Source organism: Pithys albifrons, chromosome 4, assembly GCF_047495875.1.
Source record: "Pithys albifrons albifrons isolate INPA30051 chromosome 4, PitAlb_v1, whole genome shotgun sequence".
Taxonomy (NCBI): Eukaryota; Metazoa; Chordata; class Aves; order Passeriformes; family Thamnophilidae; genus Pithys; species Pithys albifrons.
Window position 1 is genome coordinate 52,287,173 of NC_092461.1, and position 23,017 is coordinate 52,310,189.

The window sequence follows — 23,017 nt, forward strand, 5'->3', positions numbered from 1 at the left end:
CTGGTGAGTGATGTAGAAGCTTTGTGCATTTTCACTTCTTTAATGTTTATAGCTCTTTTACATTATATGAATATTGCCAGTCCCAAGGATTCAGCTGTCATGAATCAAGCCTCAAAAACTAATGAGATTTCACAAAATGCATACAATGGAAGTGTGTTTTATGGGCCTTCAAATGTTTCAGCCTTTGTGCCATGCTGTCAGGCTCCCTCATTTTCCTGCCACAAGCTTGCTTTAAGAAAGAAAAAAGAAAGCTGCGATTAACATATGATCATCTGATTCCAACAGCTGGCCCCTACCAACATCACCTGATATCACAAAACTCGAGATAATATTGTAAAAGCAGTCAGTACAGTCAAACAGAACCTTATAGCTCAGCTAAAACTGTCACCTAGAGCTTATACACCCCTGGTTTTCCAGGGTAATAAAAACTTTCAACTTCAGCTGCTTGCTGCTCTGAGCTCCCTGCATGGAAGTAGGAAGGCAGAGCTCATTTTGGAGAAGTGGCAAGCGAAGCCATCGGGCAGCATGGTGTAGGCTGAGCAGGGCAGAACACATGCATATGCCACCCTTGTCTGGTTGGCAAGGGAAGTTCAGCAGCACAGACCCCCCAGCCAGCAGCTCATTGCCAGCTCCACCGGTGTAAGTGTTTGTGAGGCTGCAGCATGAAATGGGCAAGGGAATCAATCCAGGTTAAAAATAACCATGCTTCTTGCTCCCTCTCTCCCCTTCTCCCAACTTTTAAGTATTACTTTACACCTGGATTGGTTTCTTATGCATGCTCATTAGCTGGCACCACAGCAATAGTGGGACAGCAGGTAGATGACACTTCTGAATGGGAAGAGTGGATGCAGAGCCCCAAGTGGGAGACACCACTCTGAATACCAGAGCTTTCTTAGGACAGATTACAGATCAAAGAGTGCATGTGCACAGGAAATGGAAAGGAAATGAGAAAAAAAATCAGAGAGGGGATGATGTGTCTTCTCCAGCAGAAGTAAGGAAGAAACTGGAATTCGGGAGTGGTGTTTGCTGGAAGGACAGATTTGGCTTTCTTGCAGTGCTCAGGGAGGTGTGAATTTGGAGGGCTTTTTAGTAAGTGATGAAGCCTGAACCTAAGAAATGCCTGTTCCTGGCATCACTTCCTCTTAAAACTCAAACATAACCCCAAATTTAGTTTGAGACTTCACTGAAATGCAGGACAACTGCAAATGGATTTGACTCTGTATCTTTGCACATTTCTTAGTACTGAGGCGCAGGACTACTTCTATTGAGACTGGTGGCCTTAGGAGCAACTACTCTCAGAACAGACTTAACAAAAGAGTACTGATGAGGAAGCAGTGTGGGAGGAGGCAGCAGCATCCTCTTCTGTCTCTCCTTGGATAGTGTCCCTGTCTTAGTACCAATGGTCCCCAGATTCTTTCTGATGATCCTGAGCACAACATTTACATGTTTAAAACTTTGGCTATTTTTCACTCTTTTCCTAAACTACCAATGGCAGTTGTCCCTGCTTTATACTGCACTTCTCTTAACTCTGTACTCTGTCATCTACCTGTGCTAGTGTTCTCAACTGATATGTTTTTCCATTCCTATTGTATTAATTTTCTTTCTTTCTGTTCCTTCTTTATCCTCATCTCCTTAGTTTTCTTACTAATTAGTTCTTCCTTTCCCTCTCATTTCTACTCTGAAGAGCCTTTTCTGATAAAAAAAATGGATTTCTAAACAAAATACAACCAACCAGGAAAGTTGAGATTAACAATTCTGCCACAAGTGTATTTTTCTTGGTGAGATCTATAAGCATGTGGAAGAGCTCTCATCATTACCTTGGTATATATTTGTAAGACAGAGTATTACTTTCCCCCAGATTCCCTCTCCTTTATCTTTCAGAAGTGTTCCCTTGTGACAGAGATTATATTACCCTATCAGTTTGTACAATTTCTAGAATGTCTGTTCACTCCTGAAAGATAAATGCTGTATAATCATCAAAATAATACATAAAGTGCTCATTGCTGGCAATCTCAGGATGTCTGGAGCTGAGCACATCATAAGCATCTCTCTTTGTGATTGCCCACTTCCATAGCTCTAAGGAACTTGGAGCATCCTTCAAAGGTGACAAGGTGCCCTGACCCTCACACCACACACGGGCAACAGTGATGTGCCACAGGACATGTCACATGTCCCTGCAGACATGAGAACCAACATCTGTTGAACCTTTGTGCTATGCTTTGATGTTTGGTGTCCTTCTTTCCACACAGCAATGGGAAGCAGGACTTAACTTCAGTGAAGGCAAAGCCTCCATGAGCCAAATGATCTTATGAGCCCCCTTAAATACAGCCATGGCGTCTGGTAGACTATAAAGGGGAGAATGAGGAGGGAATGATACAAAGTCCATCTCTGTTTGCCGACACCCTTTATTTCTTTTTTAAATAATGCTCTGAGCTAGTGCTTCCCAAGGGGGAATCTGGAGGGAATTGCCATGTCCACATGGACTCATGTAAGAGAGGAAGTGGCTGGTCCCTGATATTTATTGCTGTACATCAGATTGGAAACTTTGGTTGAAACACTGCACAAACCCCCATTTCTCTATGTTATTTTCATCCTCCCTAACTTTGTTCAATTAAGTAATTAATACTTCAAGGGGGGAAAAAATCCTCTGAGAGTTCATTTCAGTCAGGACAGAGAGCACTGGAGCATAAGTGGAGACAAGATAGAGGTGCAGTTGATCACAGGTTTATTCCTGTTCTTATTTTAGCTGAACCAGTTCACCCTCCCTGACAAATAGGTGATAAGGCAGTGTGTTTATAGCAAGAATCCCGTGTGGCACAGCTGTACTATGGATTAGGAAACGTCACTGACTCACTGCAGAGTTATTGGTCCACCTCATTCTTTCCTTTGTCAGAGCAGTAGACTTCACCATGTACACAGTGGTGGTTTGCACACACTAATCAAGCCTCACAACTTTTGTTAGGTTAGGTGTAATTGTAGGCATTTTTCAGATACAGGGACTGAGAAACTAATCTTTCTGCCACAGACATCAAGTTGTTTCCTCTGGGTTTTTTTCTAGGAGTGTTGGGAGCTCCTTTCAAAGAACCAAACCCTCACAGGTTCATGCGGGAATTACCATCTGGTATCACCATGCCTAGGGAGTTCCTGGCCAAAACTTTGATACTTGCAATGAATACGGGGCACCTAGATCCAAAACAAGTAAAAATAAATAAGGTTTTAGTAATCCTGCTGTAAACATGAGCTACAGACCTAAAGTGTCCCAGGTTTGGGATCTTCTTCAGTGGATTTGGAGAATTGTTCTCCATTTTAGTTTAATGCGAGAGGGGTTTTAGTGTATGTACTGACCTACCCAGACAGTGAAGCTCATTACAGCTTTTAGGGGAAACAGCATAGGACTTTCTCTGCACAGCTCCTAAACTAACACAAGCACAGAGTACTTGGCCAAGCACGGTGAAGAGGATGACTGATTGCTCTTTCAGTGGACGTCCCAGGCATCCAGTGCTTTTTTCCCTGCCTGTGTTCTCAGCTGAGCTAGGTACACAGGATTCAGATTGAAGGAACTTGCTTTCATATGATTGTACATCATCCTTAGTCACAAGAGAGAACAAGGCTCTTGTAGAATATCAATATTCACATAAAGCTGGTGAATAAATCAGGAAATGGGGGGGAAAAATCTATAGATTGCTACTCAAATGAACTTTTAGTACCCATTCCAAATGACCTCAGATGGAACCTTCATAGACAACATCAAAATTCAGATGAGGTTTTTACTCTAAATGCAATTCCACTGAAACCATGGTGGGGGAAAAATGCTCTCTGATTTCACTGTCACTGAGATTTGGCTTTGCAATAGAGGGACTAATTGTTGTACACTGAAGCCAATGGAAAGAACTGTAATAATAGCTTGAGTCCATGGTTTGGCTTCTGGTGTCAGTATTGCTTTGGACTGGCTAAAGTAGTTGCTGTTTACCCTGTCCCCATAAGCTGACCACTCATGCCTCCTTACAGCCTCCTGAGTTGCACCAGCCTGCTGTTTGTGTAACCACACAGTAAACCATCTTAGGAAATAACCCATCACAGTGATGTTCTGCAGCACAGCTCACCACCTGGCTGCAAAACAGCTGTCCCAGCCCTAAGGACAGGTGGCACAGGGTCTAGGGTGAAGAACGAGAAGCAGCTGCTCTGTGTTATCAATAAAATGTCCTCCCTGAAAGATACTCCCAGGTTGAGCACGCAAAGAGACGGAGCTGCATCTGCAGATGCTGTCAAGAGGGTCTTTGCTTGAGCCATTTGACTTGTGCTGGCTCTAGGATTCGAAAGCTTCACCAGGGTAACTGAGCTCACTAATCTGGCAGAAAACTAGGCTGGCTGGGAAAGAAAGAGGCTAGTTTTCTCCTGGGTTGTTTGATGGCTTTATTGTCTTGTAATATCTCAATAACAGTGATCAGATCCTTGATCCTTATTACTTATACAAGAACACATGGTTGTATGCACAGCTCTGCCTATGTTTGATGGAAATAATCCATGTTTACAATGGAAATACCAGAGAGCATAAGTCAAGAATGTGGTGACTAATTATATTCCTTTAGCATTACTATATTGGTATTTTGTTTATTGAGCACTTGAAGATTCAACACACAGGCTCATTCGTGGCCTTTTCCAGGACATCTGCCTTATGAAGAATATCTGCCAAAATGGCCTTGTACATCCTCCACTTGTTAATTCAAAGCTTTTACTGAGATGAACGAACCCATCCCATACAATGCTCCCAGCAGGATGGCTTTCATTTAATTCAAAAGCAGTGTAGCCAGGGGTGGGGATTTTTATCTAGTTTCTCCCTTCAAATACCAAATTTCAGCCTGAAAAAATATTTACATCTATATTATGTAAACTAATGAAACACAATGTTTAAAATTAAAGTGCTAGCACAACTTTATAGAGAACAACAGTGGAAACAGTCATATGGTAATAAACAGGCTACCTGGCACAGTTTATTGTTTAACTCCTTGCTTACTTTTAGAAACTTAAGTTTATGTTCTCAAATACCTGAGTCCTCTGAGACACACACATGTGTTGGGTTAGTCACGCAAATCTGTGAATATATAGCCTTGGAGTAGCTCAGTGAGCAAAGAGACTTCTCAGGCAGGGACTGCCTGTATTTTCAAGCCCTTCACAGCACAGAGCACATTATAAAAAAAGCTTCAATGTCTAAGGTAAACAAGAAGAAATTTTGATTTTTAAAAAAGGGCAGGAAATGTCTGAACATTAGCTGGTTTTCCATCTTGCAACAATCCATCAGGAAAAACAAAAGAGAGTGAGTGATTTTATATTACTGCAGTGTTGCCTTTGTCATGCATAGCTGTGATAGTTTCCTAGCCTGTGATTGCAATGGTACAATGAGATATTTATAACATGTTAGGAAAAATGTTTCCTTTTTAAAGCCCATCACAGTAGCATAATAACAAGCCTTGAAATCTGTCTTTCCTATATCCCAAAATCACTTGATGGAAATGATTTTTATGTGCTGGCTGTTGGTGTGCATATTAAAGCCATTTCTAAGGAAAAGCTGTAAAACATACACTCGTATGCTCCACTCTGCACACATGACTGCACAACCAGATTAGGCCACATGGCAGTAAAAGTGCCCCTGCCTGGTCGAACAAGAGCTTCTGAGTTGTTACTGCAAGAGAAGCCACGCTGGTATTGGAGCAAGGGTGGGAACAGCGTGAGTGCAGATAAGCCTTTACAGTAAATCAGCTATAACATGGTTTGGCTCCAGGCCCAAGTAATAACTAACCAGTTTTATGTTAATTATTTGCTATCCTTCTACATACAGCAATAGTTACTAGCCAGTGCTAAGCATAAATGACTGCAGTGCATAGCTGGCTTTCATAAAGTCTCTGCTTTTTTGGCATACTGCATCACTTTCTAACTGACAGATGTGAATGATTCTGTTTTTGCCTTTTGCTCTTGCTTCTTTCTTGCAGTCTTTCATGAAGTAATATTTTAGAGTGTGTTTGTAAGGGTAAGAAGAGGCACTCCTGCATTCAGGTATTGCTCTCCATAGTTCCTGTGTATATGGTAATTCACCTTTACGCATGGACTGCAAACCAGTCATTCTCTCCTGAGTGCCCCAGTAAATCTGCTCTGGTTAGAATCTATTCCTGTATCTGGAATGTAATCACCAAGAAGATGGGCCACAAAACCACAGAGCCCCTCTCTATCCTCCTCCACCCGTCCTGACCACAAGTCTCCAGTTCCCAAATCACAATCCAACACTCCATCAGGGAAGTTAACCCAGCTCTTTGTGGGAGTGATCGAGCTGGTCCAGCTTTGAAAAGTCAGCACATTACTTCCCCCAGGGTTACTTTTTAAGCTTACATACCAAAGGGACAGCCTGCAGCAGCACTGGCAGGAGCAGAAATGAATGTCAAAGGAACAAATACCTATAGTTTTTAGTGCCTTGATTCCCTTAGTGGAGTCATGATCTGCGACCTGTCTCCATCACAAAAAGATCACAGTAGGAACCCACTGGCTATGAGATGCACTCACTCCCTGCACAGTTTCACTAAGGAACCATCTGTCTCCTTCAAAATCCCAACCACAGAAGTCCTGTACAGAGACTTAAATGTGTAAACTTCCCTGAAGTGCTTGCGTTAATTGCTGCTCTAGGTCTTACCATCTTGGTCTCCACTGGTAAGGATTTTGATTCTCCATTGTGTCTTGTATACTCCTTTAGGGCTCGTGTACACTTGGAAGGGTTGCTAGGATGGTTCTACACTACAGGTAACACATACATGGACACACCTAGGCATTGAAGGGTTTGGGTTGTGGAGTGATGGTTAACAACTTTGCTGCTATCACAACATATCTGGCTCCTTGTGAGTCTGGGTTTCCCACTAACTGCAGGCACTGCTGTAGTATTATCTCACCAGCAAAGCAGGAACAGAAAGGAACTTTGGAGAAATTATTCTACAATCAAATTCTGATGTTGAAGAAACGTAGGTCAGTGTTGAATGCTCTGAGACCTCACAGGCTTCAATGGCAGAGCAGCTCTCAGTTTCTGAAAATGAATCCCCTGATGCACAAATGGCAGCAGCAGGGCCACTGAGGCAGCCCAGATACACTCAGAGTATTGCTGTGTTCTGATTCCGCCAGCCAAACTCACGAACCCTAATACTACGTGCTAGAGCCTTTCAGCAAACTACATCACAAGAAGGAATAGGACAGAGAACTAAACATGTGTTGTGCTGTGGAAAAGGTAGTGGCAAGATCTAGAGCTTGTGTTGCCATATAAATAAAATGAAAACTTTGCAAAAAAAAGCAGGAAGAGTGTTTGGAAAGAGCCCAGTTCTTGCAGTCCTCGTTTTTCTCAATGTTTTTGTTTATTTGTTCTATTTACGGCCTCTAGTTTTCAAATGTGTCCAATTATGTTTCACCTTAGAGCTTTCCAGCTCTCAAATGCTGCAGCCAGGCGCTGGCTGCTGCCCAGCTGGCCTCTGCCCTAGTTACACTCCATAACACTGCAAGGGCTGTAGTATCAGTCCTTTTCAGGGCTAAACCATGCCACAGACTTTTGATCATTAAAGGAAATGAACTTGAGATGACATTAAAAAAAGTAAATAAGGCTTGTGTACAAGGACATTAAGATTACAAAGCAGCAGTCTCAAAGGTTGAGAGATACCGTGTGCAGAGCCACTGATTCAGTGGTGTTCTTTGGCAGGAGTTTAACTGACAGCAAGATGCGTGAAGCAACAAAGAATAAAATCCTGAGTATTCAGCTTTCAAGGAAATTTGCAAAAAACACTGTCTCAACAGCCAAGATCTACACGTGTCTTCCGAGAAAGAATTACTTTTCTGTGAGAAAGTAATCATCCCCTGACTGCTGAGCTAATGATGTGTAAAATAACTCTGACAAGCCCAAGTCCCACAGAGACACTAGACAACAGAGGAGAAAAGAGGGAATCCAAACAAACTACTGGTGACCAGAAAACAACTAGGAGCAGATCACTAGGAATAAATCATAACATGACATTGAAGCTGGGCTCATCTTACAAAGAGCAAAGAGTAGAGAGAGAATTGCTAAGGGCAGATGGCAGTGCCTTTCCTGGTGATATAAACACAGATGAATGCATATCGTTTCTGAGTACTGTATACAGCTCTGCCTATCTCAACTGCATAAATAACTGGAAAGAACTATATTTCTAGGGATTGAGTTTTAATTGTTCTGTGGTTTACAACCACTGGGTGCATCTAATTATATTTAACAGGCTATAGCTTCAAATATTCCACATTGCAGAAACTGGAAGTGTTATACCTGCCAAGATCTGAATTTCATGTTATACTGCAGTAGCTGGTGGCAAAACAAATCTACTGCAGTGTAACAGGAGGTTATGTCCTTTACACGGTTATATTTAATCTCTTCTGATGCTTATCTGAGTTGTAGCCAAGTACAAGGAAAAACAGATTCTACATTCAAGTTGCTGTAAGTATGAATAGTAATGGCAACGGCCACAAGCGTAATGCATAACTCCTGCATCTTCCTGTCCAAGGAACTAAGGAATATTTTGTATTTTACAGGTAGTTTATCCTTGTTTCAAATATTTCCCACCAAAGTTGTGTGGAAAAGTCCATGAAAATCAGGAAATCTGACTCTTTATAAGGAGTACTAGAAGAAATGTGAGCCTGATCATACTGAACATATGATCCCATGCATAAATGAACAAGCTAAAAACTACAGTATATATTCTTCCTCTTCTAGAATTTGCTACAATTCCTTTTGGGATATCTGTAGCAACAAGTTCTAAAAAAAATTCAGACAGTAGAGTGACTTGCCAAAAAAGTATGTCCACATCACTACACATGACTAAAACTTTCATTTTTCTATACTATTTATGGATACATTTGTTTGTAAATCTTTTAAAATGTTCTTTCCACTTCTTCAGATTTACTTACACCAGTTCATACTTCTGTAGAACAAAGCTGACATCTCCAGATGGCAAATATAAACACCAAAAGATGGACTGCCACTCAAAGACACATGGGAAACATTTGCCAAAGCTAAATACAGTCTGAGAAGGATTTCAATATTAATGTGAGAGTTCTTCTGAATATGCCATTAATAGTGGTGCAACAGATGCAGCTGACACACTGGAGGTGATGAGCTGCACTCAAGTACTTTGCTACTCAGAAAATGGCACTTATTTGGGGATTGCTCCATACTCAGGAAATCATACAGTAAATCAAAGTTACAAATTACACAAACTGTGCAATAAAAAGCAGCACACACTAAATGACATACAAGAAACATGCGCATGTGCATGGTGAAGGAAGAGTGTATGGGAGTCAGCCTTTTTGCTGAATAAATACTTGAGAGTTTTACAGTTCTTCAGCATTTCTTTTTATATAATCAGATAACTGCAACTACAAATTCAGCTTGAGGACTGACATTTTTACATCACAGTGGTTTCTTTGTTGCTGCAAACAGCAATATATATACAATAAATCAGTTTAGAGAGAACATACTTTCCATCATACTTGGCTTTACCTTATTATCAGAATGAGAAACTATGTGCATGAAGTTCATCCTATTTTTTTTTGTTTTTACTTTACATATTGGAAGGGGCAGAAGGGCCTCTGCTAAAATCTATTACACATTTTGTCTTGACTGTAGAGAGAGAAGGCATTCATTGTGAGCTGGGCAACTCAAACAGCTAAGAATGAGAGAAAAAATTCACTCATAATAGTATACAACTAATCTGAACTTTGCCACACTCTCCAAGGAGAAAATACATTATAAATAAAATATTTTACAATGTTTTCTCAGACAGAGAAGTCCAAAATCCTCACTCATCCCTTACACCAGCCGCTACAGAAACAACTCTATGATGACTGGTCCTTGTGTCTGACACCAGTTCTGCCAGTCATATGGTTGCATAAGAATCACATTTCTTTTGGAGACTCCACCACTAGCAAACTCCTAGTGGAACACTGAGACTGCCTGTGAAGACCACACCTTCAGGGGCTTTGGTCCAAATCTAAATAAAGGCAGTCTTAAGGTGGATTTTTTTCCCAGCATAATCTATGGTTTATTGCCAGCATGGAAGAAATTGGATTTCTGTTTATTCCTAAATCATTGTAAAAGCAATGGATTTTGAAGGCCTGCAACATAAACTAATTGAGCAGATTTTCATGGCTTCCTTCTGTTAAGGAGATCTGTGGCACCAGTAAGCCCTGGTAACTGTACTGCAGCTGTACTTGTGTTCCCTCTGTGATGCCTGTCTACTCTACAAGATCAAATGATGTCCAACCATGGTGTCACATACAAGCCCACAATGCCATGCCATAATTGCTATGTCTTATCTTGTTCCCCCAGTAGATCATTTTCTGTGGCGAAAACTAAATCCACTACTGTAGCTGCCACACAGAGAATTTAATTTAATTAAAAAGCACAGAGGTATTGCAGATCCTGATGTGTTCAAGGAACATGATCCACTGAGATCTCTCCAACTGTAGTTTTATGAGGCACTGGCTCCTGCAACCATGTTGGTTAAAGTTCCTGCCCTATGACCTCCATTTACTCACTCCTGGTGTTACACCACAGCTCATCACCCCTGTGTTGCATCACAAGTTATGTACCTTGAGCCACAGCCCAATTTACAGTCTAGTGCTATGGACGATGATTTCTCAGACCCACTTGAGAAGGCTGTGAACTTCAGCATGATGGTGGGAGCAATCAGCGGGGCCTGGACCAGGACAGGCACTGCTTCAAAGAGCTGGACTGCCAAAGTCAGTGTTTTGGGCAAACCTCACTTGAAGGTTTATGATTCAGTTAAGCCAAACTTGCAGCTGAAAGAAAAAGTCCCACTCTCACTCCCTCTCCTGCCTGCTATCCATGCGTTCTGCAAGTTCTTTCCTAGGCAGGTACATCAAATCGTAAATAATCCAGTGCAGAAAGCTAAATGGATATAAAACTCATTGCTTTTTTGCAGGCCTAGTTTTCTGGTGTCTGAATCCTCTGATACAACTGCCTGTGGCTCCAAGGAGCACCAGGACCAGCACAAGGATGTGTTAGAAACACAGGAAGGGGAGCTTTCAAAGGCAACTTGGTTGCAACTTGGCTTAGTCAGGTTTGGTCATTATCAAATGACATCTCCACGAAGAGGTGCCATCCAGGCTACCCACAAGTTACACAAGTCATCTTACAACACCCCCATGAAAGCTGGGATACCTCAGCACAGGAAACATTCATGTAGTCACTCCCTTCTGCTTGTCATTTTCAAGGGGTTTCTCATTGAGCAATGCAACTGACTTCCTCTTTTGGTATCTTAGAGGACCTTTTCTTATGGGATTTTGGGACTGCACCATTATTTTAGAATTATTTTATTAAGGAAGAGGAATTTAGATTCACATTCTCTTTAAGAGATTTCTTCAGGTTAAAATCTTACCTACTTCAGTTGCAGAAGCTTCAATGAGAACAGCACCAGGAGTGAAAGATGGCAGCAGTGATAATGAGAGCATATGGAAATCCCAGTAAAACTTTAATAATCATCATTAACATTTTATTTTCTGCAGTGCAATTCCTACTCTGATGTACTACAGTTTGCTGTAGAAGACTGCAATGCCCAGTGCTGATAAGAATCTGTGTAAATATGAAGAGTAAGAAAGCCATGAGGAAGAAAGTAATCACAAAGCTGGAACTGCCATGGGAGTTTTTCCTTTTGGTGTTTTGGGTTTTTTGTTTGTTTGTTTGTTTTCCTGCTGTATGGGTGTCTTACAGATCAGGTATGATTTTGAAGTAAAAGAAAGGTAGTCTCAAACATATAGACAGATGATATCTAGTTTCCCTGGTTCCTAGCTTTGTTGCTCATTTATAAGTTTGTGTCTTCATGAACTATACTGCAGCTTCTGGTTTTAGCACTGTTTTGCCCAATTTACTATCTTATTCAATTGAATGTTAAATGAGGGTGATAAAACACACCAGGCAACAACGAATTTTGGTAAATGTGGTCTAGAGTTTTCCTTTTGGAGCTTGGCATTCAGTAAGAAACACAAACTTAAAGTAGGGACCATTTGAAAATGTGTAATGTAGATAAATTTGTGAAAACAGTAAAGGAGGGAACTTCTGGAATATATGCACTCATAATGCCAATGGTATATAATCTAAGTGATGACTTCCTAGCTGAGGATGGTGACCTAATGTCACCGTGTATTTTATAAGAAAGTTATAATGAAAGTTAATAATACTAAGTTCTTTATAAAATGGTTCATTAACTGAAAAGAGACATTTCTTCCTTGGACAAATTGCCTTAGAAATGTTGGCTTTTGGGGTCCTGTCTTCATTCCTAAAATAGAATTGTGTCATCAGAGCTACTTTATACAGTTTAAAATCAATTTTGCAATCAAAGATTCTGTTTATAAGCTCTTTGGGCTCAATTTCACTGCAACGTTAGCCTGAGTTGTAACTTATTCCAGCTAAAACTGGAATCCTTGCTACACAAAAAATATGAAGCCCTAGCCTGTCATTGCTTTTGATTCAAGACAGTGAGTTTAACAGGAAGACAGGGGCTGATTTTGAAGTGTCTATCTTGTCAGATATTCTGCATTATGAGCACATTTTTGCACCGTTTGAAGGATGTTAGTCTTCCAATGCCTTGTCATTCTCCTTCTTTATTGCCAGAGGGCTCCTGCTCATGCTTTCAACAGAATGAATAGCACAACCCAAGACACAATGATAGTTGTGTTGTAGCAGCCAGTGTGGGGAAGAGGAAATGCAAAATGAGTGGAACAGTTATTGCTATTTGGCTTTAAAGTGTTGAAGAAGTTTCTTCATAATTGGTGGGAATTTTGGTTTGCTGCTCTTAGTTTAAATGATGCTATACAGAAGGCAGAGGGTGGAATTATTTCAAGATGTTGCATGTTTTCAAATGGAGGAGAGCACATTTATTGACAGCAATGGTGAGAGCCCAATAAGAACAATTCAGATCTTGCAAAAAGCAGTGGCTTTCCTAAGCCTCATCCCCATGGGTCTTCATTCAACCCAGACACAGCCTTCCAATCCCAAGTGGGAAGGCAATGCTCTCACTGAGATGGGTGAAAGAGCTTCTCCCCATCACTTCTCCACTGCCTGCTTTCCTCGTTTAGCCTGCTCCTCTGCAACTACAGAACTGCCACAAAACCAGCTCTTACCAAAAAGGAAACTTAAAATTTGACTTAACTGCATGCTTCTGAGTCTGCTCAGAACTACGGGAAATGGTTCTTCAGGTACATACACAGCAAGTAGAAACAGAAGGAAAATAAAGTCCCACCGATAAACAGGAGAGGTGAATGCCAATACAGAGGTTCTCAATGCTTCCTTCACCTCTTTCTGCCCCAGCACTGCCAGGCCCCTGGCCATGGGAACAAAAATCCAGGCTGATCCCAACACAAAGTCATAAAGCAGAGATCAGGAAGTCATTATGCCACTCTGCTCAGCACTGTCAGAGTGAAATACTTTTTCCATTTTGGTCCCCACTATGAAAACAAGATGTAGACAGGCTGGAGAGGGTCCAAAGAAGAGCCACAAAGATCACAAAGGACTGGGAAGCCTGTCACTGGAGAAAAGGCTGAGACAACTCGGTTTGTTCAGTCTTGAGAAAGGAATGTTTTGGGGAAACCTTGCTGCCATGTTCCACTATTTAAGGAGTGGCTAGGGAAAAGATGGAGACTCCCTTTTTACAAGGAGTCACATGGTAAATGCAAAGATAATGGGTACAAGTAGCTCCTGGGGAGGTTCTGACTGCTCACAAAAGGAGAAGTTTTCACAATGATAACAATCAGCCATTGGAATAATCACCCCAGGGAAGTGGTGGTTTCCTCAGTGTTGGACACTTCTGAGATTCAGCTGCCAGGGTGCTGGGCCATCTTGTCTGGATCGTGCTTTTGCCAAGGAAGGTTGGATGAGATGATCCTTGAGGTCGGTCCTTTCCAATCTGTATTCTATGATTCTGTAATTTAAAATCATGGCCAGTTTGTGTGGGTGCCTTTGGCTGTGAATTGTGGTGCTTCAACAGGACCCTGGAGAGAGGAAAATGGAATGAGGCAGGAACATTCTCCATGCATCTTACTGTAAGCCAGAGATTTTATTTATACAAAAGTCTTGAGAGGTAAGTGACACGACCTGTGATACTTACTCTAAATTATGAATAACAACACTGCAGGATATAATGAAATCTATTATGTTGAACATTATATACTGAAAGGTTTGCAACATAAGGGGCTGCTTTTCATTATCTACTGAGGGTGAATTTAGCTCTAAACAAAATATACAGGAAAACACAATTGCTAATGTGATGGGAATTATTACTGTGTAATAATTTATGGATCTTGTTTGTTGACTTTGCTGTTGGGAAATTCACTGTCTAAATATATTGTCTTGATTTAATAAGGGAAAACCAGTGTGACCTCACAGATGTCTGGAAGATAAAATAAGCAGATACAATAACAAAAAAACCCCAAACATTCAAAATAAACCACTACTTTACACTCAGACCAGCAAATCAAGGGAGGCAATTCTGCCACTCTATTCTGCTCTCATGAAACCCCACCTGGAGTACCACACCCAGCTCTGGGGTCCCAAACACAAGAGAGGTGTAGACCTGTGCAGTGAGTCCAGAGGTGGGTTACAAAGGTGACTGGAGGGCTGGAACAGCTCTCCTATGAACACAGGCTGCAAAAGTTGCCTTCCGGTACCCAAAGAGGGCCTACAAAGGCTGGAGAGGGACTTTTGTCATGGGTATGTAGTGACAGGGGGAATGGCTTCAAAGTGAAAGAGGGCAGGTTTAGATTGGATCCTAGGATGAAATTCTTTACTGTAAAGGTGGTGAGACAGAGTCACAGGTTGCCCATGCCCCATCCCTGGAAGTGTTCAAGGCCAGGTTGGATGGGGCTTTGAGCAAACTGGTCCCGTGAAAGGTATCCCTCCTCATGCCGGGGAGTGGTAGCTGGATGATCTTTAAGGTCCCTTCCAACCCAAATCATTACATGAATGTATGAAATGTGTTTGGATATTTAGAAGTTAATGGGAAAAAAAAGAAATAGTACTGTAAGAAGGTCAAAAGGACTATCTTAGGTTAAAAGAGAAGTGGCATATGCAATGTCGTCAGGCTGTCATGACCACAGTTTTTTAAAAGAGAAAAAGGTGTGAAGGACTAAGTTAAATGGGAAAAGATGAGATGAGTAATATTGAAAAAAAAAAAAAAAAGCTGTGGTCAGAGAGTAGAAAGAAATGCTACCATATCTGTAACCACAGCAGCTGCCCTGAGCTGTTTCTCACCTGCAGGTTGATTGTGCTTCTGTGAGGAGCAAATCCAGGGCCTAAATTGCACAAACACAACAGTTCAGATTTGAAGCAAGAAGGGGTTGTCAGATCTCAAGTGGTGCCTGGTTTTCATTTTTCTTTTTAAGTAACAGTCATCTTATTACAAAGCCTTAATGTCAAAAGTATGCTTGAAGGAGGAATTTCAATGAAGAAAGCAGGCAGTCCTGCCCAGGTTCCATTGATTCAGTGGAATTGGCTCCAGTCCTTATGGAACAAGTGCTTCCTTAATTTTAGATAAGTCTACTTCAAACACAATTAGACAGAAGGTGCTTTGTTTTTTCTTTGCTTTTTTCTTTTTTGCCCTACATGCTGAGTGAGACACATTACTTGTAATCATTATTTACTAGTTTATTGATTGTGGCTTTTCAGTATTCACTGTAGATAGGCTTGTTTTAACAGAACTGTCAAGAGATGTGTCTGGTTAACAAACAATTACCAGTTGAAGGTATAACAACAAGCACAGGGATTTTGTCAGAACATACTGAAATGTGCAGGGAATTTTGACAAAAGGTAAAAGGGATTTTCTCTTGAATCTGATTTTTCAAGAGATGTTACTGAAGTCTAATGGCATTTTAGGGGTGGTTCAATATTTTGTTTTAATCTCTGCTTCCTATAGTTTCATATTTGAAAAGACCAGACAAATGGAAATTATTCACAGGAATTGCATATATGGAAAATCTATAAGAGCCCACATGATGGATTACACTGACCCAATGCTTATAATATAAGGTTACCAATAAAATGTATTCCAGTTATTAGGAAAGCTGGAAGTGAGTCAATTATTTGAATAAACAAAGAACTGGTTACCCCACAGTTTAGTGCATCCCTGAGACGTCTGTAGGCTCCTTTCCCACGCCTGCTGTCTCATTCCTAAACTAGCAGAGGCTGTTGTGCAAGGCAGCCTGGCAGCTCCTAAAGAACAGGTAGCTCAATGCACTCCTCAGAAGCAATCCCTGCACACTGTCCCCCTCTGCACATTTGGGGCAGGCACAGGGTATTGACTGCGTCTTTCATGTATCAGAGGAGGGAGAAGAGGTTTGGCAGACTAGGGAAAGAGGAAGATCAGCTTATTAAGCCAAAGGAATGTTCCTCTGGTCCCTCTGAAGAGGCCACATGTTCTGATTGCATGGATGAGCTGGAATACAGTACTTTGGTGTGTCAGACATTGGCAGAAGGTGAGAGGAGAGAAGAGGGTGCCAGCCTTTAGCCTTGCCCAAAAGACTGGAGAGGATTTTTTGTGCCTGAAAGATGCAAGAAACAGTGACAACTTCAGCAGAAAAAGTAGCTCAGCATCACAACTGACAATGAGGCTGATGATGTAGCCTTGCTAGGAAGCAACATCCATATATGCAAATTCTTAGGTAATTTACTGGGGTTAAATAATACATGAAAGATACAAATCCTAAACATCCATTGGGACAAAATATACGTATTTGAATTTCTTAAGAATGAAAGTCTATATTTTTTAAAAACAACTAGTGTTTCCTGTTTCCATTAAGGTCTCAGACCGGGTATTCAAAACTATATAAGGCTATTGGCCAACAGGTTTATATTTACCCTGGGAGTTAAGGAAAGATTCATGACACTGGTGCTTATTAATTCTCTTGTTTTAATGTGTTTGGCTTTTGCAAGTTATGACACAGTAAATACATTTGTGTCACATAGCAACCTCAGCTGTTTCTAAAGGAATGTCTTTTGTTCTTGGAAGTCTGTTATAAATGCAGATTACAAAACAATTACTGGGGAATCTAAACTTGTCTTATTTGGATGGTGTTTTGGCCTTTTCCCATTCTGTATTTGAACTGTGTACAGGAAATTAATTTACTTTGCACAAGCATTCTTCATTGACACTATTGTTACAAAAAGAAGCTCTGCATATTTAATAAATGTTACAGAAGTTTCTGAAGAAATTAAAAGACATGAGAAATGCCTGGAGAAAGAAAGGACTGGAAAGGACCTCCTAGTCACTGGGTTCACCGTCTTTCTGTTTTGTAAACAACACTAAAATACTTTACCATTGTGATGCAACACTACCTAGTCTCTGTCACCAATTTATCAACCTGATTTGATATACACAACACTAAAGTCTGAGATCACAGATCACACCATTCCAGCATAAAGGTTTGAAATGTAAGCACCTGTACAAATTAAATATCATTTATAATTTGTACACTGATTGGGTTATAGGGTTTCCATAACAGACTAGAACACATGAATGATTCTGAACACGTACATGTAGTGGAATGACTGAGATTACACTGGATTGCAGACTTCCAAGGATTTAAGGGTTTTCTTTGTCCTCAATGGATTTAAACCTGAGAATTCACATCCACATTATCAGGATCAATACAAAAGGCAAGATATATAAATTGACCTTTATATTCTGAAATAAAAACGTATTCTCAGGAAAACGCTATAAAACCATGTTAAAATGTTATAAATGGCCACATAATTAATACAATTAGTACTTGTTTATGAAACTCAGATTTTATCCTCTGCTAGAGATATCTGAAGGACAAGTATGACTAAAAATATCTTAAAGACTGTTTTCTAAATGTTTGAATGGAAAAAGTAAGAGTGTGAATGAACAATAATCATACAAAGGAACAAACTACTGTTTGCAACTGTTATGTCTTGCTAATAAAATGACTTAGACAACAAGTTCCCATGAGAATTTTGGCAATCCCAAAACTGAAATAGACAATACTCAGAAACGTATTCAGAAAACAAAAAAAAAGAATAGCAGAAATGCACATAGTCAAATTTCTGATGAGGAAAATGTTGTCAGTGGTAAGAAAAACCTTGTCAACACTTTTGTAACTCTTTTTGTACTTTTATGTTTAAAAGAACTTTCCCCTATCCTCAGTGTTTTGGGCTTTGGGGGTTTTTTGCTCGTGAGGGAGGTGTGGGGAGGGGGTTTGGCTGGGTTTTTTTAAATTATAATTACTGTGGTAATCTGCAGAACTCATTACCAGGAGTAGAGCCCCAGGTATGATAACCAAGCTCGGATTGTCCTGATCTAAATGAGAATATCTTGCTACAGCTAATTCAGGACTTGGCCAAGTGACCTGATAATTACAACTGAAGAAGCCTCAGCTTCTTCAGAACTGACCTAGCAGCCAGCCCTGTTACTCATGAACTCTGCATCAGGGACCTATGAAAGCCACTTTGTTGCAAAAGCCACTGATACAGTTGTCATTTCTACAGAGAGGCACTAGCACTCGGCTACCAGCTCATAAACTGCTGTAGTAATTTCTGCCCGGAACATCCAATGGCGGCTACAGACAATTTAGATGTGCCCTTGGCATAGATTGGGGTTTAAGCAGAAAGGTCTCTGAGTGCTGACACGCAGAGATCCACTCCACAGATGTGATTATGATGTGAATTCATACTGAGCCCTTTTTGATGCAATTTTCCCACATAAACAGTTTGAGGGAGAACTCCAGGATCTAACATAGGATATACTGTCTTTCCAGCATTTCAGCTTTTCTCTTGTCTTATTGTGAAGATAGACTACTGAAGTAGTGGCTGAGGAGAATACAATCTGAAACAGCCCTTCTCCTGAAGATCCACAAATCTACAATACTTACTCTGCTGAGGTGGTAAATCTATTAATCCTGATCAGCAGCGTGCAGCGTAAACATTTTCAGTGTGTTTAGTCCTAAAATCCTCAGCAGATACTCAGTCGATTATAAATCAGTCATCACTAAAGTTTGCATTTAAAAAGATCTGAGGACATCAGGATTCTAATGACTGTGCTCTGAGGTCCCTATCTGTAGCACTGATCTGCTCTATCCTGCCAGCTTTTCCCAGCGCTGCTGTTGGTTAGGGATGCAGTGGAGCGCGATTTGCGATTATCATTGCTGGGCTCGTGAAAGCCCCAGGTGTAGATGTAATCACAGGCGGCACTGAGCTTTTGCTGGTATAGCTTATTTTGCTTTTGTGGGAAAAGAAAAGCCTGGAATAAGCTGTACTGGTTTATTGCAGTTTTGCTTGTATAGAATGACAGATTACCTACTCAGAAGTGATCTGAATATAGATCTCCCTTGGAGTTGAAGTAGATCCATCCACTGTAGCTATGTAGGCCTGCTTTTATTTCACTTGAATAGGTACTACATAATTAGGGAATAAAAGTGTTTTCTTTAAAATATTTTTGCTGGGGGGCAACAAAATTTTACTTTTTCATCATCTGTAGAACAACGCCATCTGAGTTTTAATTGCCGGTTACCAAGAAGGTGCTACAAATAAGAAAGTATCTGTACCTTAAATATACGTATGAATAAATAATATGCAAGTAAGTAGCATGCTCTATGCCTAGCTCATGTAAATCCAGACTGGAGATGTAATAATGGACTTGGATATGTATGTTGGTGCAACCAGTAACATGTTCAAGTGACAGGCACGTTCATGAACACGTGCAAATATGCACAGGGTATCTTGCTGTGTACAGCAAGTGAAATTAGCTCAGGAGAACATGGACAAGCCGATCAAAGGACATTCCCTTTCCTTTGCCAACTGTTTACTGATTAATCAAAGGCACGGTGCTGATGGCAGTTTCGTGTATGAACAACTCACACTTCGCTAGGTGTTCCCAGCGGAGCCGACCGCATGCCCCGTCATGTGAATGAGCGTGCTCTGGACTGTGCCCCCAGAGTTCCGACACCCAGAAAATGTTATTTAAGGCTCATCATAGAAACGTCAGTACCTGCTTAAAGGATATGGTGGCGGAATCAAGGAAAGGAATGGGACCGGGACATGCACGACAGAGCCTTGGTGCAGGTGATGCGAGTTGGTAGAAATCCCGACAGAACGCCCGCACAGAGCTGCCTCACGTCGGATAATTCTAGTGATGAAAAATAAGACTCCAGAGGCATTCCTATGCCAAGGAATCAAACGCCAAACCAAGGCGCTGCCGGGTGTGGGGACGCGGCGGGCATACTAAGCAGGGCCAACGTGACCGCCGGGCGCGAACCAAGCGGCCAGAGCCGGGCGGTGCGGCGCGAACGTGCCGCGGTCCCAGCGCGGGATCCTGCGGAAGACCGCAAAGGGCAGCGGGATGGCAGAAGACGCCGGTGCGGGACGGTCGCGCTCGGCCGGGAAGGGAAGGGCCGGCTCCCGCTCCCAGGCGCGCGGCGCTGCGGGAGACCTGCGCGCGCGCAACCGCCGGGCGCTCGCGGGGGCACCGGCGCCCCACGGGCCGTTAACGGCGGGAGCAGGAGCGGGGCTGGCGCGGGGCGGGCGGGCACAGTGCGGGCTCCGTGCGGAGTGCGGGACGCCGCCGCCGCCCCGCCCCCTCCTGCCAATCAGCGCGGCCCCGCCCCCGAGACCCGAGGTGCGGGGTTTGAAAGCGGGCCAGTCCACGCCGCGCGCAGACGGGGGGGAGGGGGCCGGGAAAGAGACCGGTGTGTCCGGCGGCTGCGGGGCGGCCTCCCCCGGCCGGCGGTGCCCGGCGGCGGGAACCGCCTCCGCGCTGTTGGCCGAGACCTCCCAGCGCGGGGCGCGGGCCCCGGGAGCGGCGGGCGGGCGGTGGGTCCGCAGGGCCGCCCCGTGCCTCCCCCCGGCCGGCGCAGTGGGAGGCGCCCGGGCGCGCGCGTCACCCATTGTTTACAAACCAACGCCAGCGGCCGAGCTCCAGCCGCGACCGCAGCGCCGGAGCCGCGTGTGCTCGCGCGCGCGCGGGCGGCGGCCCCGGTCCCGCTGCGGCGGCTGCGGCACGGCGGGGACCCGGCAGACATGCCGTGCCGCCCGGGCGAGCGCTTCCTGCTGCTGGAGCGCCCGGTCGCCGTGGGACAGACGGGCTCCAAGGAGGTGGACGCGCTGGTGGCCAAGCTGGGCGAGGTGCTGCAGCTGAGCGCCCAGCGGGCGCCGCCGCCGGCCCGCGCCCCGAAGCACCTGGGGCCGGGCAGCGCCCGCGACCGTGCCGCCCCTTACTCGCCGCGGTGCTGCAGCGGCGGCGGGGCCGGGCTGCTGGCGCCGCGGGGTCCGGTCCCGCCGCAAGCACACCCGCAGCACGCCGAGAACCCGCGGCCGGACCGGAGCGGGCACCAGCGGGTGACCAAGCAGCTGTGCGGCCGCGGCTGGCTGCGGAGCGCCGCCCGACGGAGGAAGCAACAGCCGCCGGGGCCAGGCGACGGTTCGGCGGAGGAGGAGGACCCGCACCGGCTCCTGCAGCAGCTCATCCTCTCCGGCAACCTCATCAAAGAAGCCGTGCGGCGGCTGCAGCTGGCGGCGGCGGCGGCGGCAGCGGCGGCATCCGCGGGCTCCAGCGGCAGCGCCTCGGCGGGCAGCGGCGGTGCGGACGGCGAGGCGGCGGCGGGGCAGCCCCTGCAGTAGCCGGCGGAGGAGCGGGCGGCGGCGGGGCCCCGCCGGGCGGGCTGCGGCAGCGCGGGGCGGGCTCCGCCACGATGTAAGTGTGTCCTGGCGGCGGCGCCCCCCGCGCCGGGGCCGGTCGGGGCGGAGAGGGTTCCCTGAGGCCCCCCCGCCTCAAGGTCACCCTCGGTGCCCACCCCGCCGAGCCCCGCCGCTCGCCCACCGGCGGAGGCCGCGCACGCCGCCGGCCCCGAGCTGTTGTTGTGCCCCCCTCTCTCCCTCCTCTGCCTTCCCTGGGAGCTCCTCCTCCTCCTCTCCCCCCGGAGCAGCCCGGCCGGGGCCGCGGACCCCCCCGCCGCCGGTCCCGCTGCCGCGGAGCTGCTCCGTCTCCCAGGAGCCATTTGCAATAATCCTCGCTGACCCCGGCGGGAGGTGTTTCCTTTCGCCTCTCGCTCTCGTTTGTTTTGTTTTGTTTTTGTTGGGGGTTTATTGTTATTTTAACGTTTATTGTTATTATTTCTCGTTGTGACTGTATGAAACAGTTTTTAAAAAATGTGAATATCAAAGCTGAAAGGCAGCTGGACTTAACAAATGCGTTAATGGAGCCTGAGACGCATTATTCACATAAGGTAGCCGAAACAAGTTTTTTCTACCAAAAAGAAAAGCCCTAAATCCACCCTTCCCCGACAAACTCAATGGCTCAAGTACAGGATGCAGCTGTTGATTTTAAAAATGTGCACTTCGTACCGGAGCGTTTGAAATGTGTTCCTGATTTACAGGACTTACTGTCTTAATTAACCTGTCTGTATTGAATAAACGTGGTCTTGTTTTTATTTTTGGGTCTGTGTCTCATTGTTAAGGTGACCTGAATCCTGGTTCGCGAGAACAAAACTGTGTGGTGAAGCTCCGGTAGGCATGTTCCCCCTTGATCTTCGTTCAGTTGTATAGATCTCCATTTTGCAGGAAAAAAAAATTCCCACAACAATCCGCATAGTCTGATGCAGTGGGACACCGGTTATTAATGCACGGAGATGCAACTGAGCCCCTTTGTTTGCCAGCAGCGTTCATTCGTAAGCTGTGAGACGCCCCTTCGAGCAGCCAAGAATGTGGCTGTTGGAATTTATAAGTCAAGTCATTCTGAAAACAGAATTAGGTATCCTCTCTTGGGGCAGGAGCGTGGCTTGTGTTGTTTGCTTGTGTTGGTTACTTCTTCGAGTTGTCTTTTTTTGTTTGTTTGTTTCTCTGAGTAGGGGGAGGGAGAGATGAGAGAGGAGAGGTCTAGGCAGCAATTTAAAAAAGAATAAAAAAAATTGTAAACCAGACTTTGATAATTTGATGCTGGTCCATTGT

General features: G+C 44.0%; 1 protein-coding gene across 1 annotated transcript; it reads left to right on the top strand.

The window, feature by feature from the left end:
• The first annotated feature begins 19,976 nt into the window (after window positions 1-19,976).
• LOC139670912 (collagen, type I, alpha 1a-like) lies at window positions 19,977-22,500 on the top strand. Its single transcript, XM_071553061.1, has one exon. It carries the CDS (start codon window positions 20,237-20,239, stop codon window positions 21,689-21,691), a length of 1,455 nt encoding a protein of 484 aa, XP_071409162.1. The 5' UTR covers window positions 19,977-20,236; the 3' UTR covers window positions 21,692-22,500.
• The last annotated feature ends 517 nt before the right edge of the window (window positions 22,501-23,017 follow it).